At 47.8% G+C, this 17,779-nt stretch overlaps 1 protein-coding gene across 2 annotated transcripts in view; it reads right to left on the bottom strand.

Annotated features, from left to right (window-relative positions):
* Positions 1–17,779, bottom strand: part of shep (alan shepard) — a 208,501-nt gene that overhangs the window by 48,617 nt on the left and 142,105 nt on the right. For both annotated transcript variants that reach the window (XM_065437156.2, XM_065437155.2), the window contains exons 8-9: positions 3,745–3,843; positions 616–720 (exon numbers count right to left, since the gene is read on the bottom strand). In XM_065437156.2, coding sequence (XP_065293228.1) covers positions 616–720; positions 3,745–3,843 — 204 coding nt within the window. The remainder of the gene's footprint in view (positions 1–615; positions 721–3,744; positions 3,844–17,779) is intronic.

The raw sequence follows: 17,779 nt of genomic DNA, 5'->3' as shown, positions 1-17,779 counted from the left end.
TTGCAGCTTGCGATTTGTTGCGCGCCCACGAGTGCAGATGAGAAGAAACGAAAGGCGCCTTTTTTCGTTAATGTTGACCACAACCATTATAAAGCCTACACATAATAAAGGCAAGTTTGGTTGCAGCTCTTTTTAAGTCATGGAAGTACGGAAAGAGAGGAAATTAATGAAACGAGGCATCTACTTAAGAATGTCTGGTACGTGCAGACCGCTTGGTTTGTCTTGAAGAGTCGTTCGCGTAGCATTCAACAGATGGTAAGCGCGATCAATATTAGCCAGGCTTGGCATACGGCATATCGCTGCGACAAGTTTGGGGTGCGATCATTATACGGGAAATAATCATTACGCAAGTGCGATCATTATGAGAGTAAATATGGTATATACACATATATATATGTGTGTGTGTACGTTTGTTAACCATGTGCAATAAAAATTCAGTTAGCAGTGCTGTGCCTTCGTTCTCTTCTGTTGCCCTACATGTTCTCTTGCACTTAACCTTTAGTGAAAGCACCAAGTTGTTGCAAGCGTGAACAGAGTGGTGTCGAGAAGCAGATCGGCACAGCGTCCACCTGTGAGCAAATGTGAGCCGCTCGCAAGTCAAATCATGAGTCTCACCTCAGAGAGGGGAATCTGTTGCACCAGCTGCGGTGCCTGCTGGTACAAGGTGGGCGCTGGGCTTCCATACGGATGTGCACCCGCCGCTGCCGCCGCTGCCATGTACTGCACAAGAGGGCACACTTCACCAAACACGACACTTCGGAACTTCTAGCAAATGAGGCGTAAATGAAAGACTTTCAGTCTCACTCATTCCCACTCGCAAAGGTGGAAATTTCAGGGGCATACAGTTCAAAGCAATGCACCGCCTAATATCAGGCTCCACATTCTAGCCGTTTTATACTGAATGTCTGGCAATGTCTGACGGCACGCTTTTAACAGCTATGCCAGTGAGGAGTTACCGTATTTCCATGATTGTACGTCGACCTTTTTTTTTTTTTTTCATATGAAAACTTGAAGTGGGGAAGGGAGGGGGGGGGGGGGGGGCTCAACTTACAATCGAAACCAAAACATGGCACCAGCAAAAAAGCAAGACCAACGGGAGCTACAACGTAGTTACAATTTATGTTTGCTCTATGGCCCTACGCGTAGCTTTTCGCTATCCCACGTGTTTGTTCGCTTTTCAGAAGGGTTTTTCAACATTTTTTAGAGTTTTACAGTGCACACACCACTCATGGGGGGGGGGGGGGGGGGGTCGATAGTTGATGGAAGTGCCGCTGTTCCATTCACGGCGGCACCCTCAGAACAGCGGCGCTTGCAGGGAGTATCGGTAGTTCATGGAAGAGCACTCCGCTCGTGGGTTTCTCTTTCCCTGTTGCGCTTAGCTTTCTATATAGTTAGACGAAAGGCATTGGTTTGAGGCATTCCACTTCAGTGCCGGCTATGTGCTACTTCCATGCTTGCTCAGTTGTCATGAGTGCTCCAGGCCCACTAATCATTCGGCACTCGTTGACAGCAGCATTAGAGGGTTGCCATCCTTTACGCCGAAGAAACAAATCACTGCTCACCGGGCCGCAAGTTTGATGTTTCTGAACAGGTGGTGCGAGAGTGGCGACTGCGGCGAAGTGAAATTTTCACCTGTGACGGCAAGCGAGGAATTTCCCACGTGCCGAAGTCTGGACGCTTTCCGGCGCTGTAGGCCAAGCTTGTGGCGTACGTTGCTGAAATGCATGATCGGTCCCTGTCAGTGAAGTGCGACATGATCATGAAACAAGCCCGGATCTTCGCCTTTTAAGGACCTGCTCCGCCGTGAGTACAACAAGTGGCTGGCGGCAGAAGACCGCGAACTTACGCCAACTGGACCTGTCAAAAGAGCCACCCTGACGGCTGCGTGTGGTTGGGTGCATTCGGCGTGGGTAAGTTCCACAAGATGTCATGGTGCGGTTGTTTGCCAAATGTGGAATTTCATTGGACGACGACGCGCTGTGGAACCGTTACAGCGATGATGATGGCAGCACTAGTGAAGACCAGTAGTTCAGTGACCATGTCAGCTACCAATAAATTTGCATTATCGAATGCGCTCTCCAGTATGCTCTCTCTCTCTTTTTTCCCTGTCACGCAATATGGGGTGGGGTGGGAGGTCGACTTACATTTGAGTCGACTTACAATCGTGTAAATACGGTAGTCTAGCAATCATGCAACACTGGCATGAGCAGGTGTAACTACTGAAGCAATCGACACTGTGGAAGCATTAGCAAGGCCTGTGCCAATATTACTTAAACCCAAAATTCACTCTGTTCACCTTGAAAAGGTGAGTTCGGAACTCGTGTGGACTGCAGTCAGTCTTGGTACCTAAGTGGAAAGTGATGGCAGGTTGCTATGCGATAGCACTGATTGTGTTTCTTAGGGAGGCCACAACCTTTGAAAGCAAAAAAATCACAAGAAACTCTATTTGTAGAAAACTGCATATTTGGGCTGCACACATCATAAACTGTGATTATTGACACCTAATTCACCATAACGCTACTTCAAATCAAATCTAAAACGAACTGTATCAGTGGCGAGCAAGCGCTGGAACAACCCGAACTTTGAGTGAGTGCAGTTCTTGCGCCGTCTAACCTACCGGTGCCATCTCTGTCGCTTCGATTGTGAATTCCAGTGTTCTTTTGGTGCCCTTGGCAACAGCGACAGCAGTGTCATCAAAGAATGATTCACTTGTGATTTGGAGCTTTCGAGTTTCCCACACCTTGGGGGCAAATGTACAAAGAGCACGCTCCTTCAGCAAGCAAATGGGGGGGGGGGGATGTGAGCAACTGCTGCGTGCAATGGCGCGATGGTCTCCTCCAACAGTGCATCATCTGTCACGGATGTTTACTTGCTATGTTGCTACCTGTCTTTGTGTGCTCTGCTCCACATCTCACTGGCTTTGCGATTGCTCGCCACACTTTCTCCCCACGGGGGGGGTTCTACTCCGGCGACTGCTGCGTATGGCACAGCTACACGGCCCTATCTTGAAAGCGATCTGCAACGGGGAAAGAGGCCATGCGCCGAGTGTTTAGAACTAGTTCGCGTTGAAGTGAGAGGCAGCACGAAAGTTGATTCGACGGCTGCTGCTGCCACACTTCCTCACTCCAGCGTTTTGACAGCTAGTGCGCGTGACGGTCGAGTGAGATGTGTTCACGTATGCTTATGTGCACGTGACACCAAGCTTGTTAATTTAGTTAGTAAGCGAATGATTACAAGTTTATTCGACCGACAAAACTACTATCCTTACTTTGTCTGCTACAACTACGCATGTTCACTTGCAAGCCCCCTCAGCCTACTTTGCACCTCACCTAGGAAGCCCTGCGCTGCTCTGCCCACTCAACCACACTAATACACAGCCACCTTGGCCCCTGCCGGAGCACACATGCCAAAGCCGTTCCGGTGCAGCGTGGCGCAATTTCGGTCAATTTTCCAGGTTTGGCGCAGTTTGGCACAGGAATTTGCATTTTTATTGAAATGATGCAACTGGCGCAGGAGTCCCACCACTGGAATGTTGGGCATTAGCCTGGGCATGACGTGCCCCTCAAGACGTTCATGGCAAGGTCTACCGGGCTTGGCACTGGCCGAGCAGACACCCTGTGGAATGGACCTGACCTACAATTTCAGCTTTGCCTACTTGGGTGTAACAAACTCGAAACCCACCATGAGACAAAAAAAGAAATAAAGAAAAACCTACAAGGAGAACGATGGACAAGAAGAACTCACCGAGGCCCCAGGGATGGAGAGCTGATTCATCTGCGCTGTCAGCTGAGGCAACATGGGGCTGTAGGCATGTGCCAAGGGCTCCAGTGATGACTGAAGCATCTGGGCAAGACATGCAAAACAATTACTTCACGATAGTTCACGAAACGGCAATTTTGGTACTGGTGGAGAAATTCTCAAGGACAGAGGGTCATCCCCCGAGGTTATGGGCATCGCAATGCTGTGCAGACACGAATCAATAAACTAGTAAACAATAATTTGGCCACGCGCATTTACTGTACTTACACGACTCTAAAGTGCCCCTTGTGTTTTCCAAGAAAATGAGACAGAATTTCCTACATGTTACAAGTGGACACAAAACAGAAACAGCGTTTGTGATGTGGCGACAGCCTACCATAACCCTCTGCATCGTCACCATTGTTATCACAAAATGGTGACAGTGCAAGTTTGTCATAGAGCTTCCTGCAAGGAACTGTGGCGCTGCGATCACTCAGTCACCATAGTGAGCAGTACACCGATTAGTCCAATCTTCGTGCTTGTGATTCAAGACTATCTTTGTTTACTAGGCTGTACCTGCCTTCATTTGGCCTAAATTTCAAAGCAGTTTATGCTTTTCTAAATGCAGAGGGCAATAAGATTCTGAGAATATGCATAATATGCATATGCATAATCGATTCCACCTGTTGAGGTGGCCAAATTGAAATGCAGCAAGCGTCCCAATGTACTGGCTTGCCCGTAGGACATTGTTCAAGGAGCCCTGCGACCATTTCATCCTTGCCAAGTCCTGCATCACAACACGTTCTTTGTGTTATCCACAGATGAATGCAAAAAAAACTTTAAAAACTTACAAAGATGGAATTACATGTGGCTGCTTACAAGTGCACCTTTCAAATCAGTGGGCAGCCACTCCAAGCGGAGCAGCAAGAACCTCCCGTCACCATGGCACGACGAGTGCACATCTCCTCTAGCCCGGCTGTGGCAGTGAGGCTAAGCGCATACGCGGTCCGCGAGCCCTATCTTTGCGTTAATCTACAATGTGTGCGAAGACTGCACCTTTTGGGTGCAAAAAAGGCTTCATGGCTTCATGTGAAGATTGAACTAAGGAAAGTGCACCAGCTGGGAACATCGGTCAGGATCGATTAACTGAAAAACTGAATTGAGCAGAGCCAAATTAACGAAAGTTCACTGCACTAACCATCATTCCCATTCTGGCTGAAGCGGCATGCTGGTAGCTCTAGTAGCCATTAGTGCCAGAGTCTCCTCTAGTAATTATTGTAGAAAACTACCGTATTTGCATGATTGTAAGTAGACCACTTTTTAAAAATTTGTAAGTCTGAAGTTGGGGGGTCGGCTTACAATCAAAACCAAAACATGGCCCCGCCAAAAAAGCGAGACCAACGGGAGCTACAACGTAGTTACAATTTTATGTTTGCTTTATGGCCCTACCCGTATCTTTTCACTATCCCGCGTGTTTGTTTGCTTTTCGGAAGGGTTTTTCAACATTTTTGAGGGTTTTACAGTGCATGCAACACTCATGGGGGGTGTCGATAGTTGATGGAAGCGCCGCTGGTCCAATTTGCGGCGGCACCCTCAGAACGGCGGTGCCTGCGAGGAGTATTGGTAGTTCATGGAAGAGCAGACACCGCTCGCGGGTTTCTCGTTCTCTGTTGAAAGGCATTGGCATTGGTACAGTGGCTAGAATGCCCTATTCTAGCCACTGTAGCATTGGTTTAACGCATTCCACTTGACTGCCGGCAACGTGCTACTTCTATGCTTCCCCAGTCGTCATGAGTGCTCCAGGCCCACTAATTGTTCGGCGCTCGTTCACAGCAGCGTTCAAGAGGGCTGCCATCCTTTACGCCGAATAAACAAATCACTGTGCAACGGGCCGCAATTTCGATGTTTCTGAGTGGGTGGTGCAAGAGGCGACTGCAGTAAACCGAAATTTTCACCTCTGACGGCAAGTGAAAAATTTCCCACGTGCCGAATTCCGGACGGTTTCCGGAGCTGTAGGCTAAGCTTGCAGCATACGTCGCTGAAATGCGTGATTGGTCCCTGCCAATGAAGTGTGACATGGTCATGAAACAAGCCCAGACCTTCGCCTTAATTTTAAGGCCCTGCTCCGCCGTGAGTACGAGTGGCTGGCGGCAGAAGACCGCGAAATTACGCCAACCAGACCTGTCAAAAGAGCCTCCCTGATGGCTGCGTGTGGTTGGGTGCATTCGGTGTTGGCTGCTGTTCAAGATGTCCTGGTGCGGTCGTTTGCCAAATGTGAAATTTCGCTGGACCACGACGCGCTGTAAGACCGCAGCAACGATGACGATGGCAGCACTATTGAAGACGAGTAGTCCAGTGACCATGTCAGCTACTAATAAATTTTCGTTATCGAATGTTCTTTTTTTCCTGTCACGCGATATGGGGGGGTCGATTTACATTTGAGTAGACTTACAATCGTGTAAATGCGGTATATGGAGTTTTCTTACATGCCGTCTAGAACAATGCATGGACACTGCTTTTACTATAAGCGCTCATAAGTTAATCTACATGATAAGCTAGGATTAAAGTGCCACTACATGTGTGTTAGGCCTTATGTGCGTAAAAAAATGGAATGGCTTGTAGATGTGTAGCCACCTTATCGTTCCCAATATCAAACGCAATAAATAATGTGCACGATGACAAGCTGTAGTCCACAAACAGTGTTAACGAGCTGTCCGAAAGAGCAACTGACAAAGCTTGTCACATTGAGGTACAGTCAACCATAGCATGTTACGGAACACTTGATCTGCCAAAATGCTGAATACCTGTGCAGCCTCACAACGCAGACTAGTATCCTCATTTAACACCTCTACTAGTGTATGTGAACAACATTGTGATGTTTGGTTTTACTTAGTACTGTTACAGACTGCACGAAAATTGAACGTTTTCCTGAGATCCTGTAGTCCATAAACTTTTGTAGTTGACTGTACATACTGAAGTTTGCATCTTTTCTTCCGATTCTGAGAATCGAAAACATGCAGCTTTTTACTTGTTATATAGTTGGATGCATAATAGAGTTGGGTGCACAGTCTATTCTACTGCACATTAGCTTCGGGCTAGGTAAGAAAAAGCTTTGGGTCTTCGCCTGGTATTATTATTATTATTATTATTTTTTTAAAGTAGCTGTATTACTCCTAGTTTTATGGCAGAAACAAGTCAGGACTGGTCGGTAAAACACCGACAGGTAATAATGAAGTGTCAAGCAAAGTTTAGCAAACGAGTGAGCGCTGCTTCGCGGTGGCCTTCTTGAATCCTCATGCACCATGTCTGGCACCAGTGTAATAAACCTGCACGGCGAGACCTGCTGAACAAGCTCTACCTAGTGTCCACTTACATTGTCCACATATCTTACAGTATAACCTTGGTGGTACAATTACTGCCGATACTAAATTTAGGATGATACAAACATTTTAAAAGTCCTGGCCTAAGTCTAATAGCTTCATCATCATCAGCCCATTTATGTCCACTGCAGGATGGCCTCTCCCTGTGGCCTCCAATTACCTATGTCCTGCACCAACCAATTCCAACTTGTGCTTAAAACACTTACAATGGGCTAAATTTCTAATGGTGCAAATCACTTTTCATGCTGCAGCAAACGATATGAACAGTTGAGCCACTGCACGTTCCCTGGCGCAGCAGGTGAAGAGGCCTCGGCGCGCCAATAGCGCCAGACCCTGGCTGTTGCCAGACCAGCAGAGTGGCAGCACTGATATGTCAGTTGCATTCCTGTTGGCACGGTGAGCTATGTCACCTGTTGTGTACCCACCCCCTTAAAAAAAAACTTAGTGCCCTTCCACTCTGTGAAGGATGACCAGCGAAGTTATGTATGTGGGCCCCTTAATGGCGAACTGTACCGTATTTACACGATTGTAAGTCGACCCCTTTTTTAAAATTTGAAAGTCTGAAGTTGGGGGGTCGACTTACAATCGAAACCAAAACATGGCGCCGCCAAAAAAAAAAACGATACCAACGGGAGCTACAATGTAGTTACAATTTTATGGTTCCTCTATGGCCCTACCCGTATCTTTTCGCTATCCCGCGTGTTTGTTCGCTTTTCGGAAGGGTTTTTCAACATTTTTGAGAGTTTTACAGTGCATGCAACAATGATGGGTGAGGGGGTGTCGATAGTTGATGGAAGCGCCGCTGTTCCCATTTGCGGCGGCACCCTCAGAACGGCGGCGCTTGCGGGGAGCATCGGTAGTTCATGGAAGAGCAGACAGCGCTTGCGGGTTCCTCTTTTCTGTTAAAAGGCTAGACGCGTTCCACTTGACTGCCGGCTACGTGCTACTTCTATGCTTCCCCAGTAGTCATGAGTGCTCCAGGCCCACTAATCGTTCGGGACTCGTTCACAGCAGCGTTCAAGAGGGCTGCCATCCTTTACGCCGAAGAAACAAATCGCTGCGCAGCGGGCCGCAATTTCGATGTTTCTAAACGGGTGGTGCGAGAGTGGCGACTGCAGCGAAGCGAAATTTTCACCTGTGACGGCAAGTGAGAAATTTCCTACGTGCCGAAGTCTGGACGCTTTCCGGAGCTGTATGCTAAGCTCGCGGCGTACGTCGCTGAAATGCGTGATCGGTCCCTGCCAGTGAAGTGCGACGTGGTCATGAAACAAGCCCGGACCTTCGCCTTAATTTTAAGGTTCTGCTCCGCCGTGAGTACAACGAGTGGCTGGCGGCAGAAGACTGCGAAATTACGCTAACCGGACCTGTCAAAAGAGCCTCCCTGACGGCTGCGTGTGGTTAGGTGCATTTGGCGTGGGCTGCTGTTCTGCAAGATGTTTGCCAAATTTGAAATTTCGCTGGACCACGACGTGCTGTGGGACCGCAGCAACGATGACGATGGCAGCACTAGTGAAGACGAGTAGTCCAGTGACCATGTCAGCTACTAATAAATTTTCGTTATCGAATGCGCCCTCGGGTATGCACTCTTTTTTTTTTTTTTCGGTCACGCGATATGGGGGGGTCGACTTACATTCGAGTCGACTTACAATCGTGTAAATACGGTACCTCCGCTGTGGGTCGGCCCGGCATTACACTGCCTTTGGGATCGGCCTACGCATGGGAATGCTTAACGCCTGCTTCACCTCCGCCACGGGTCAGCCTGGCATTGCACTATCTTCGGGATCAACCCACGTATGGGGATTGCTTAACGACTGCTTCACCTCCACCGGAGGTTGGCCCGGCATTGTACTCGGGATCGGCCCACATATCGGGAGTGCTTAAAACTGCTTCACCTCTGCCGCGGGTCGGCCTGGCATGGTACTATCTTCGGGACCGGCCCATGTATGGGGAGTGCTTAACAACTGCTTCACCTCTGTCGCAGGTCGGCCTGGCATTGCACTATCTTCGGGATCAGCCCACGTATGGGGAGTGCTTAACTCCTGCTTCACCTCTGTCGTGGGTCGGCCCGGCATTGCACTATCTTCGGGATCGGCCCACATATGGGGAGTTCTTTGCTTACCACGCCAACAACACGAAAATTTCCTTGGACGGTAGAGGTATACAGCCCCGCTGTAAAAACAACTTTTGTTCTATGCAGTACGACCCAACTTGTTGGCCATTTTAAAGCGCCTTGCACCTTTATCAGGAGCCGGCCATCACATGCGACGCAGTCTTGGCATGTCAGCAAGATGATGGCATTCACTCCCATGGGAAGCATTATTTCTGTATTCCATGCCTTCCATTGTTTTTTGCACCCGATGAACATTTGAAACTTTTCGACCTTTTCAGCTGTCAGACTGCACAATATGAAGCAGATTCACTGCCACAGAGGAAAGTAAATACATTCGCTTATCTTGAACAAATGATGTCCTTATCACCATCAGGCCAAAGCTAGGATGCGGCAATGAGAGAAATTCAACATAACCAACCAGGCATATCTTGAAATGTTGGCCTCGGAACACGAGAAGTGCGCTGCTTGCTGCTGCCAAAATGTGCGCGAAACAAGCACTCCAGTGATTCGAATTCGCGGCAGCCAATAGGAGTGTGTCAGACGCCCCGCATGACTGCAGTAATGAATTACGATGGTAGTTTCCCCTCTCCGCGCTCGCTTTCATTGCTTCCATTTCTACATGGAGAAATACAGCACTGCAACTATCTTAATCACTGATCTCTCATGTTTATGGCGATACCAGACAGCGGTGCTGCGCCAACGAAAAGTCGTGCTTGCACAATGATCGGTATGATAGCACCTGCAGAAGCACTATTTTCTTTCCGATTTCAAAGAGCACACACTAAGTGCAATTTTCTCAAATTCTGCTGCATATTATACATTTTGTGATGAGGTAAAGGAAGGTCTTAGGATTGAGAAAAAGAATTTATACAATTGGAAATCTTGAACAAGTCCAGTTGCTTCCCATTTCTTTTCCTTTCTGGCCGACAAATTTTTTCACCGTCCCAAGAGAGCCATATCATTGAGATTCTACTGCATTCCACTTGTCGAATGCTCAAATCATGACCTGATGCCACGCCTCTTCACTAGCATGTTCTTTAAACCCTTTGATGGTCACCACCATACATCTATGGAAGCGGTAACATGTACAGCAGCGGCTGAAGGTTTGAAAAATCCCACTTTTCAGAATGAAGCACAGCCTAGCGTTGCTTCGGAGCTACTACAATCCCCCACAAGTCCTAAAAAACTATAGCATTGTGGTGCACCCCTCAGCTTCCACCAAAAACTCATTTTTTGCTTCACTGATTTCAGAGGTCATAACTGGAGTGCATGCAGTGTTGGCAGAGCGTATCATGCATTCGTATCCACATTCTATGTTGCGTAAAGTTCTGCGTTCCGAGCGGGCATTGCGTCAGCGCCTTACTTGGTGTTCTTGTGTTTCGTTAATGTGCATCTTGTTATGGCCTCGTGAGGCAATAACAGTGATAAGCAGGAGCAGTGGTGTTGGTACTAAATACAAGACCCCCTGGCATTCACTTCCCGTATAAAGTCCCAGAACGATACGATCCTACCACACCCTGCGTGCTGTAAGCTGGGGGTCGAGGGAAAGCATGCAAGGGTGAAGGGCAGTGGCCTTGTGTGTTCCCCCCCACACCTGCGCGCGTCCTCTCCTCTCCTAGTGCACGCGTCTGCTCCGCATCATCCCACGACGGCGCCATCACACCACAGGTGACACCATCGGCTGCAGTGGTGGAGTGCAAGCGAAAGCTTTGTAGGCTTCGCTTTGTACCACCAATGTGAAACCATGGCACAAAACCTCATCGTTGGTCACTGGCTGTTAAATTCAACAAAACAAATTTGTCCAGTTATTTGAAATAAATTTCTTTTTCTATTGCCCAATAATTCGAAATTTCAATATACCGTATTTATTCGAACCTAGACTGACAATTTTTTTTCAAATAATCATATACCAAATTCTAGGGGCGCCTTAGATCAGAGAATTTTTTTTAAATGCACCAGTTCCTAACTGAAGATGATAAATATGGTGCATAGCTAGTGCCATCTAGAAAAGTCACTACCGCAGCCACTACTAGCTGCACGAGTAGCCAACTAAAGTACATGAGCAACATCGCCATTTTGACTTGTGTCATATTGGAGTGTGACATGGCATTACTGCAATGGCACCAAACATGCGATGCCAGTAATATGTGGCTTTTAAACAAAAAATTCTGCTAGCTGCAGAGTGATCATCAAACGTTCAAGCCGGGCAGGACTTTAGCATCGATGAGAAAAACATTCGTCATTGGAGGGGACAACGGGAGATGCTTTTTGCGTGTGCTGCAATGACGAGATGATAGTGATAAGGAAGATAAGGCACGTTTACAGCCTGACATTATCGGTGTGTGGGCGAACGTCACTCGACGCTGGGCGCATCGGAGCATGTTGGCCATGTCCGGTTACATTGGCTGCGTCATTGCATCAAACCACCGGTTGAACTATAGACGCTGTTGTTCTTGCCAACGTGACAAACTTGTGCGCTTATTCATGCTATGTCAAACTATACCGTATTTACTTGAATCTAACACGCACCTTTTTTTGTATAAAACGGGTCCAAAAATTGCATGCACGTTGGAATAAAGAACGATCCTAAATCTGCGTTACTATATCGCCATCGGCATTCGAAAAATGGCCGCCTCGTACACGCCTTTAGCCTAGATGCCGCAGCTTCCTCCATGTGCATACCTCCATGTTGTACGTGTAACCAGGCACTGGTGTAACCTAGTCTACCGCCTGTCTTCCCATTTTCTGTGTTTATTCAATGAGCCCGGAAACGCCGACTGCAAAGACACGCCAAGTCCACCATAATGCCGCATTTGTTCCCAAGGCCGTGCTTAAAGGCTTCCAAAGAGGCATCAGTTATGCGCTGCACAGTAATAGACTCTTTCACACTGTTTCGCTTGGCATGCTCATGTCCGAAGACGACCAACACCGGACAGCGAAAACTCACATCAGAAGCGATTGTACCAGAAGAGAGCACACTCGTTTCAATGTTCGTAATTATTAGATCTAGTGCCGATGCACAGTAGTGCATGTGACACGTGTTGCTGTTTCTATTAAGCTGAGAAAAACACAGAAGAGAATCTTCATTTGAAATCATGTATAGTAGCGTCATGGTCTAGAATAGTAATATTAAAATCACAGCTACACAAAAACGAACATTTGTTTAGTGACTAATATTCTAGAATGAGGTCGAAATAATCCGTAAAATTTTTCATGTTACCATTTGGGGGGCGGTATACCACTGAAATGATTTCATTTCGATTTTGTAATGTTAGAATTTCATAATCATCGGTAACGTAACAAAGATTAGGCAGAATGTGGTCCCTTTTGCACGCTAGATAGATAGCGACACTGCCACCGCGTTTATTTGATCTATTAAGGAAAAACATTTCGTAACCAAGCAGCTGTAGCATCTTGCTATCAGATTGACACCACGTTTAAGTGAGCATAAAAACCGTAAATTCGAAAGAGAATTGTTTCAAAAGCAGAACAATTTCGTCTTGCTTGTTACCTACAGAGCGGGGGCCAAGGTGCAAAGCGGTTTCACAGTTTGGGTCTATTAGCTTCACCTGTTGCGGTAGGACTAATTCGTGATAGGTTTAGTTTTGTGATCACAGAGCAAAACGACGACAGATTTCAATTGTCAGGTGAGCTGTGATTATCGCCTATTACTGGCTCTGCACGACTGCTTTTCAGCGAGAATAGCCTAATAAGGTCTCTCTCACTGGTTATCGACACAACCACCGAGCCATCGGATTGCCTCATGAAAATCTTTCTATTCTGTGACCACACAGACTTCCAGTGATGCTCATACTTTTTTTTCAACAGTGAAAGCAAGCTGTTTCTTTCGTGCCTGGCAGAGGTGCTCATTTACATATACAGGATCAGAATTTTCCAGTCCAATGTCAGCGTTTTTCAGCTTCATCTTCTTGGCTTTCTGCAGCACAGTATCACGTTTGGCTCGAGACCGGAACTGAACTATACTATTAGACTTATCTGCCTTTCGTGTTGGTGCCCGAGGACAGTATCCAATGTCACATTTTTGAATTGACTCACTGATTGCATTTCCTATCTTTGAGACAATGTCAACCACAAATTCGCTGACACTTGACGACTCCTTGTGTTTCTAGGTTGGCCCTTCTTGAGTATTGTTCAGACAGAACAAGTCGCTTGTCCAAATCGAGCATCTTTCTTTCCAGACTGGTGCGCATTGATCGGAGCATTTCATTTTCAGCAGCAAGGTTGTTGCTTTTACGATTTCCACGTTTAGTTTCCCCTCAAGCTCTTCAATAGAGTCATGTGCAAACTCGAGGCTTTTAACTAAGCCCTTGCTTTTCACTCTTTAGTTCTCGAATTTCATTTTGCATTTCCCACTCTATCATCTCACGAAATAGCTTGATTTCAGCTTTGGTTTCTTCTCTCAACTTTGCGACATCAGCTTTGAGATCCTCTTTCATTTTTGCCACTTCCTTGCCAGTCATTTTTAGACTTGTGTCCCCTCCCCCTTCAGCCAAAGAACACACTCAATAGGTTGGCAAACAAAACAGGTGGACAGGGATATGCTAAATTTGCCCGAAGAATATGAAGAGAAATTGCACAGTTTTCGTACGTTTCGAAGTTGCACCATACAAACAGCTACCACTTCAAACAGATTGGAAATGCTGATCAGACGCCGATCTACATTGAAATGCCTGCCACCGCAACTGTTGAAAAGAAGGGGGCGAAGCAAGTGCGCATTTTGTTTTCCAGCCAGGAAAAAACTAGAGTCACCACAATGCTTTGCTGCACTGCAGATAGACACAAGCTGCCCTCGTATCTTATCTTCAGAGGGAAGATGCTCCCGAAAGGAACTGTGTTTCCGAGTGGCGTGGTTGTGCACGCAAATGAAAAAGGTTTAAATCACCACAGACTTGGTTGCTGACTGGATGATAACGTTTGGCGGAAGAGACCCGGCGGCAGTTTGGGTCTGTGTGGGATGCTTGTGCTCAATGCGTTGAGGTGCCAACTTGATCAGCGCATCAAGGACAAGCTGGCTGCATGCAACACCGACCTTGTCGTGATACCCGGCGGCATGACATCGCACCTTCAGCCTCTCGATGTTTGTTTGAACAGGCCAGTGAAAGAATTTGGGCGGTCTACACTGAATGGCTTGTCAGTGGCTGCCACAAATTCATGCCCACCAATAAAATGAAGCGTGCCTCGTGGCATGACTTTGCTGGATGGGTAAAAGATGCATGGTGCACGATCCCGTCTGCCATGGTCCCCAAGGACTTTAAAAAGTGCGGGATTCTGAATGCAGTGGACGGCACCGATGATGAAATGCTTTGGTCTAATGATAGCGATAAGGAGTTGTCTGATAGAGAGGACGAGTGATATCTATTGCCCCATGCGACTCGTACTAGCACAGTGAAAAATCTTGGCAGCAAGGTACTCTGCTTCCACTTGTGTTTTTTATTCATCGCAACTTTAGTGTATTGGGAATAAATCTGTTTTTTCCAAATGAGAGAAAATAGTATTCTATATGAAAGCACAAGGCGTGCGGTACTGTACAATATTTACACGTTTGTAAGTTGACTCAAATGTAAGTCAACCCTCCCATATCGCATGTGACAGGGAAAAAAAAAAAAGCGAATAGAGAGCATATCCGAGGGCGCATTCGATAACGAAAATGTATTAGTAGCTGACATGGTCGCTGGACTACTCGTCTTCACTAGTGCTGCCATCGTCATCCCTGCAACGGTCCCACAGCGCGTCGTCGTCCAGCAAAATTCCACATTTGGCAAACGATCGCACCACGACATCTTGTGGAACAGCAGCCTACACCGAATGCACCAACCCACACGCAGCCGTCAGGGAGGCTGTTTTGACAGGCCCGGTTGGCGTAAGTTCGCGGTCTTCTGCCGCCAGCCATCCGTACTCGCAGCAGAAGAGGTCCTTAAAAGGCATAGATCCGGGCTTGTTTCACGACCATGTCACACTTCACTGGCCGGGACCGATCACGCATTTCAGCGATGTACGCCGCAAGCTTAGCCTACAGCTCCGGAAACCATCCGGACTTCGGCACGTGGGAAATTCCTCGCTTGCCGTCACAGGTGAAAATTTCACTTCGCCGCAGTCGCAACTCTCGCACCACCTGTTCAGAAACATCAAACCTGCGGCCCGGTGAGCAGTGATTTGTTTCTTCGGCGTAAAGGATGGCAACCCTCTAACGCTGCTGTCAACGAGTGCCGAATGATTAGTGGCCTGGAGCACTCATGACAACTGAGCAAGCATGGAAGTAGCACATAGACGGCAGTCAAGTGGAATGCGTCAAACCAATGCCTTTCGTCTAACTATATAGAAAGCTAAGCGCAACAGGGAAAGAGAAACCCGCGAGCGGAGTGCTCTTCCATGAACTACCGATACTCCCTGCAAGCGCCGCTGTTCTGAGGGTGCCGCCGCGAATGGAACAGCGGCACTTCCATCAACTATCAACCCCCCCCCCCCCTAATGAATGGTGTGTGCACTGTAAAACTCTCAAAAATGTTGAAAAACCCTTCTGAAAAGCGAACAAACACGCGGGATAGCGAAAAGCTACGGGTAGGGCCATAGAGCAAACATAAATTGTAACTACGTTGTAGCTCCCGTTGGTCTTGCTTTTTTGCTGGTGCCATATTTTGGTGTCGATTGTAAGTTGAGCCACCCCCCCCCCCCCACTTCAAATTTTCAAATGAACAAAAAAAAAGAAGAAGAAGGTCGACGTACAAACATGTTAATACGGTACCGTTTTATTTTTTCAATTTTTTGGTCATGGGAAACGGGCGTGCATTACAATCGGGGGTGCGTTAGAATCGAGTAACTATGGCATTTCGCCCTATAGAGACAAGGCTAGCAGCAATGATGACGTAGAGTGAGCTCGTCGTGTTCATATTGAATAAATGCCGTTTTCATTTTGTGAATGTGGTCCTCACTTCTTTCTTCGGCCTACATTCAAGGTAAATTTCTTAAATTTTTTTCTGGCTTCGGACATTTGGGGGTCGGCTTGGAATCGGGGCCGGCCTAGATTCGAGTAAGTACGGTAACAACATTTAGATATAGTGAAACCTCGTTAAACCGTAGTTGGCCAGAGCTCGGAAAAAGTACGTGCTAAACGGTAGTACTGCTTAACCGAAATAGCATGAGATCGCTCATTTACCTATCAAAAACAGAACTCGGAGAGAGTGCGATGAAAGGGGAAAAAGACATCAGTATTTATTCACTTTGCGAGACAAAGGGGTTATTTTCGTTTGATGCTGCAGTGGCCTAGCAGCGACGACAGCGGCCTCAAACTTGCTGAAACTGTGAGCCAGCTTTTCGGCCAGCCCCCTCTTCTCGGCAAACACTCGCATGGCAGATTTCTCGTTGGCGTTGCATGTTCTCCGTGCACGCGGGTGGTAGCACTCGAGAAGTCGCGGGGCACCTCTTTCATTGGGAGGTGCTGTTCTCGTCGCGACTATTGCATTCATGAGGCTGACTTAACGCACAGCTTCTGCCACTGTCGGGCCTGAATCACCCATGCTGTCGCTTTCCGTGTCATCCTCATCACTGTCGCTAATCGACTCTTCGACAACAACAGAGGCAACGATGGTGAAAAGTCGAACCTCGTAGCCAACATCTCTTCGCGATCGCAGAAGCACTGCCGAGCAACTTCTTCGAATTCCAAATGTCACACACCGTAGTCAACAGTAGATCCCTGTCGCGTGCCAGTGCTGACTTCGTGTCACATTCGATAGCACGAACGATGTCTAATTTTTCTTCTACGCTGAGCACCCGCCGTCTTTTTTTATCTGAGCTTCGGCATGACGCAAGTCCTTGTTTGCACGACGCCACAATGCTCTTTGGCATGGTGCCGAAATGATGTTGATGTGTATGTGGCTTCACGTGCAAACGCACAGGGCTGTTCTGATCTCTGAGGCTTGTTCTGCCGGGCTGCCCGATGGAGACTGTGGGGGTTCCACTCTGCGTGCGGCTAGGGCTGAAGGTGAGCTCCGGATCTAGCCCCACGCAGTCACTTTGTGTTACTCCCCAACCCGTAGCACGGGAATCGCGGCTACGTCGGGTTCGAACGAATAAGGCAACCAGCGGCGTCAACTGTAAGAACGTTTATTGCTACCGGCAATAAAGAACACTGGCAGAGGGACGTCCTCTCTGTAATAGTAATAAATAGGCTGGCCTCGTGGCCCAGGATAGTCAGGCAACATGGTCACTCACGGGTTGCGGCAGGTACTCCAGTCCGGCATATTAGGGGTCCGGCCTCAGAGAGTGCGGGTCTCCCCCGGTGGCGCTGTTTTGTACCTTTTTACCTGGGCGAAGGGAATGTCCTCCTTGCCCGTCAGCTACCTGCCCGCAAGTCGGGGAGGAAGGGCGCGTGCGCGTTGCGAGAGAGAATTGGGAGAGGGCATAGTGCGCCTCTCCCCTGTCTATGCTGGCTCTCGACGCGACGGCGCGAGGGAGATGGGTGCGCGTGCTCCCCACAAGACAATGCACCGCTGTGTTTGCGTGACGAAAAGTGGAAACACTACGTGTAAACCGA

Source organism: Dermacentor albipictus, chromosome 1 (genome assembly GCF_038994185.2).
Source record: "Dermacentor albipictus isolate Rhodes 1998 colony chromosome 1, USDA_Dalb.pri_finalv2, whole genome shotgun sequence".
NCBI lineage: Eukaryota > Metazoa > Arthropoda > Arachnida > Ixodida > Ixodidae > Dermacentor > Dermacentor albipictus.
Note: the sequence above shows the minus strand (reverse complement) of the source record. Positions and strands in the feature narration are given on the sequence as shown.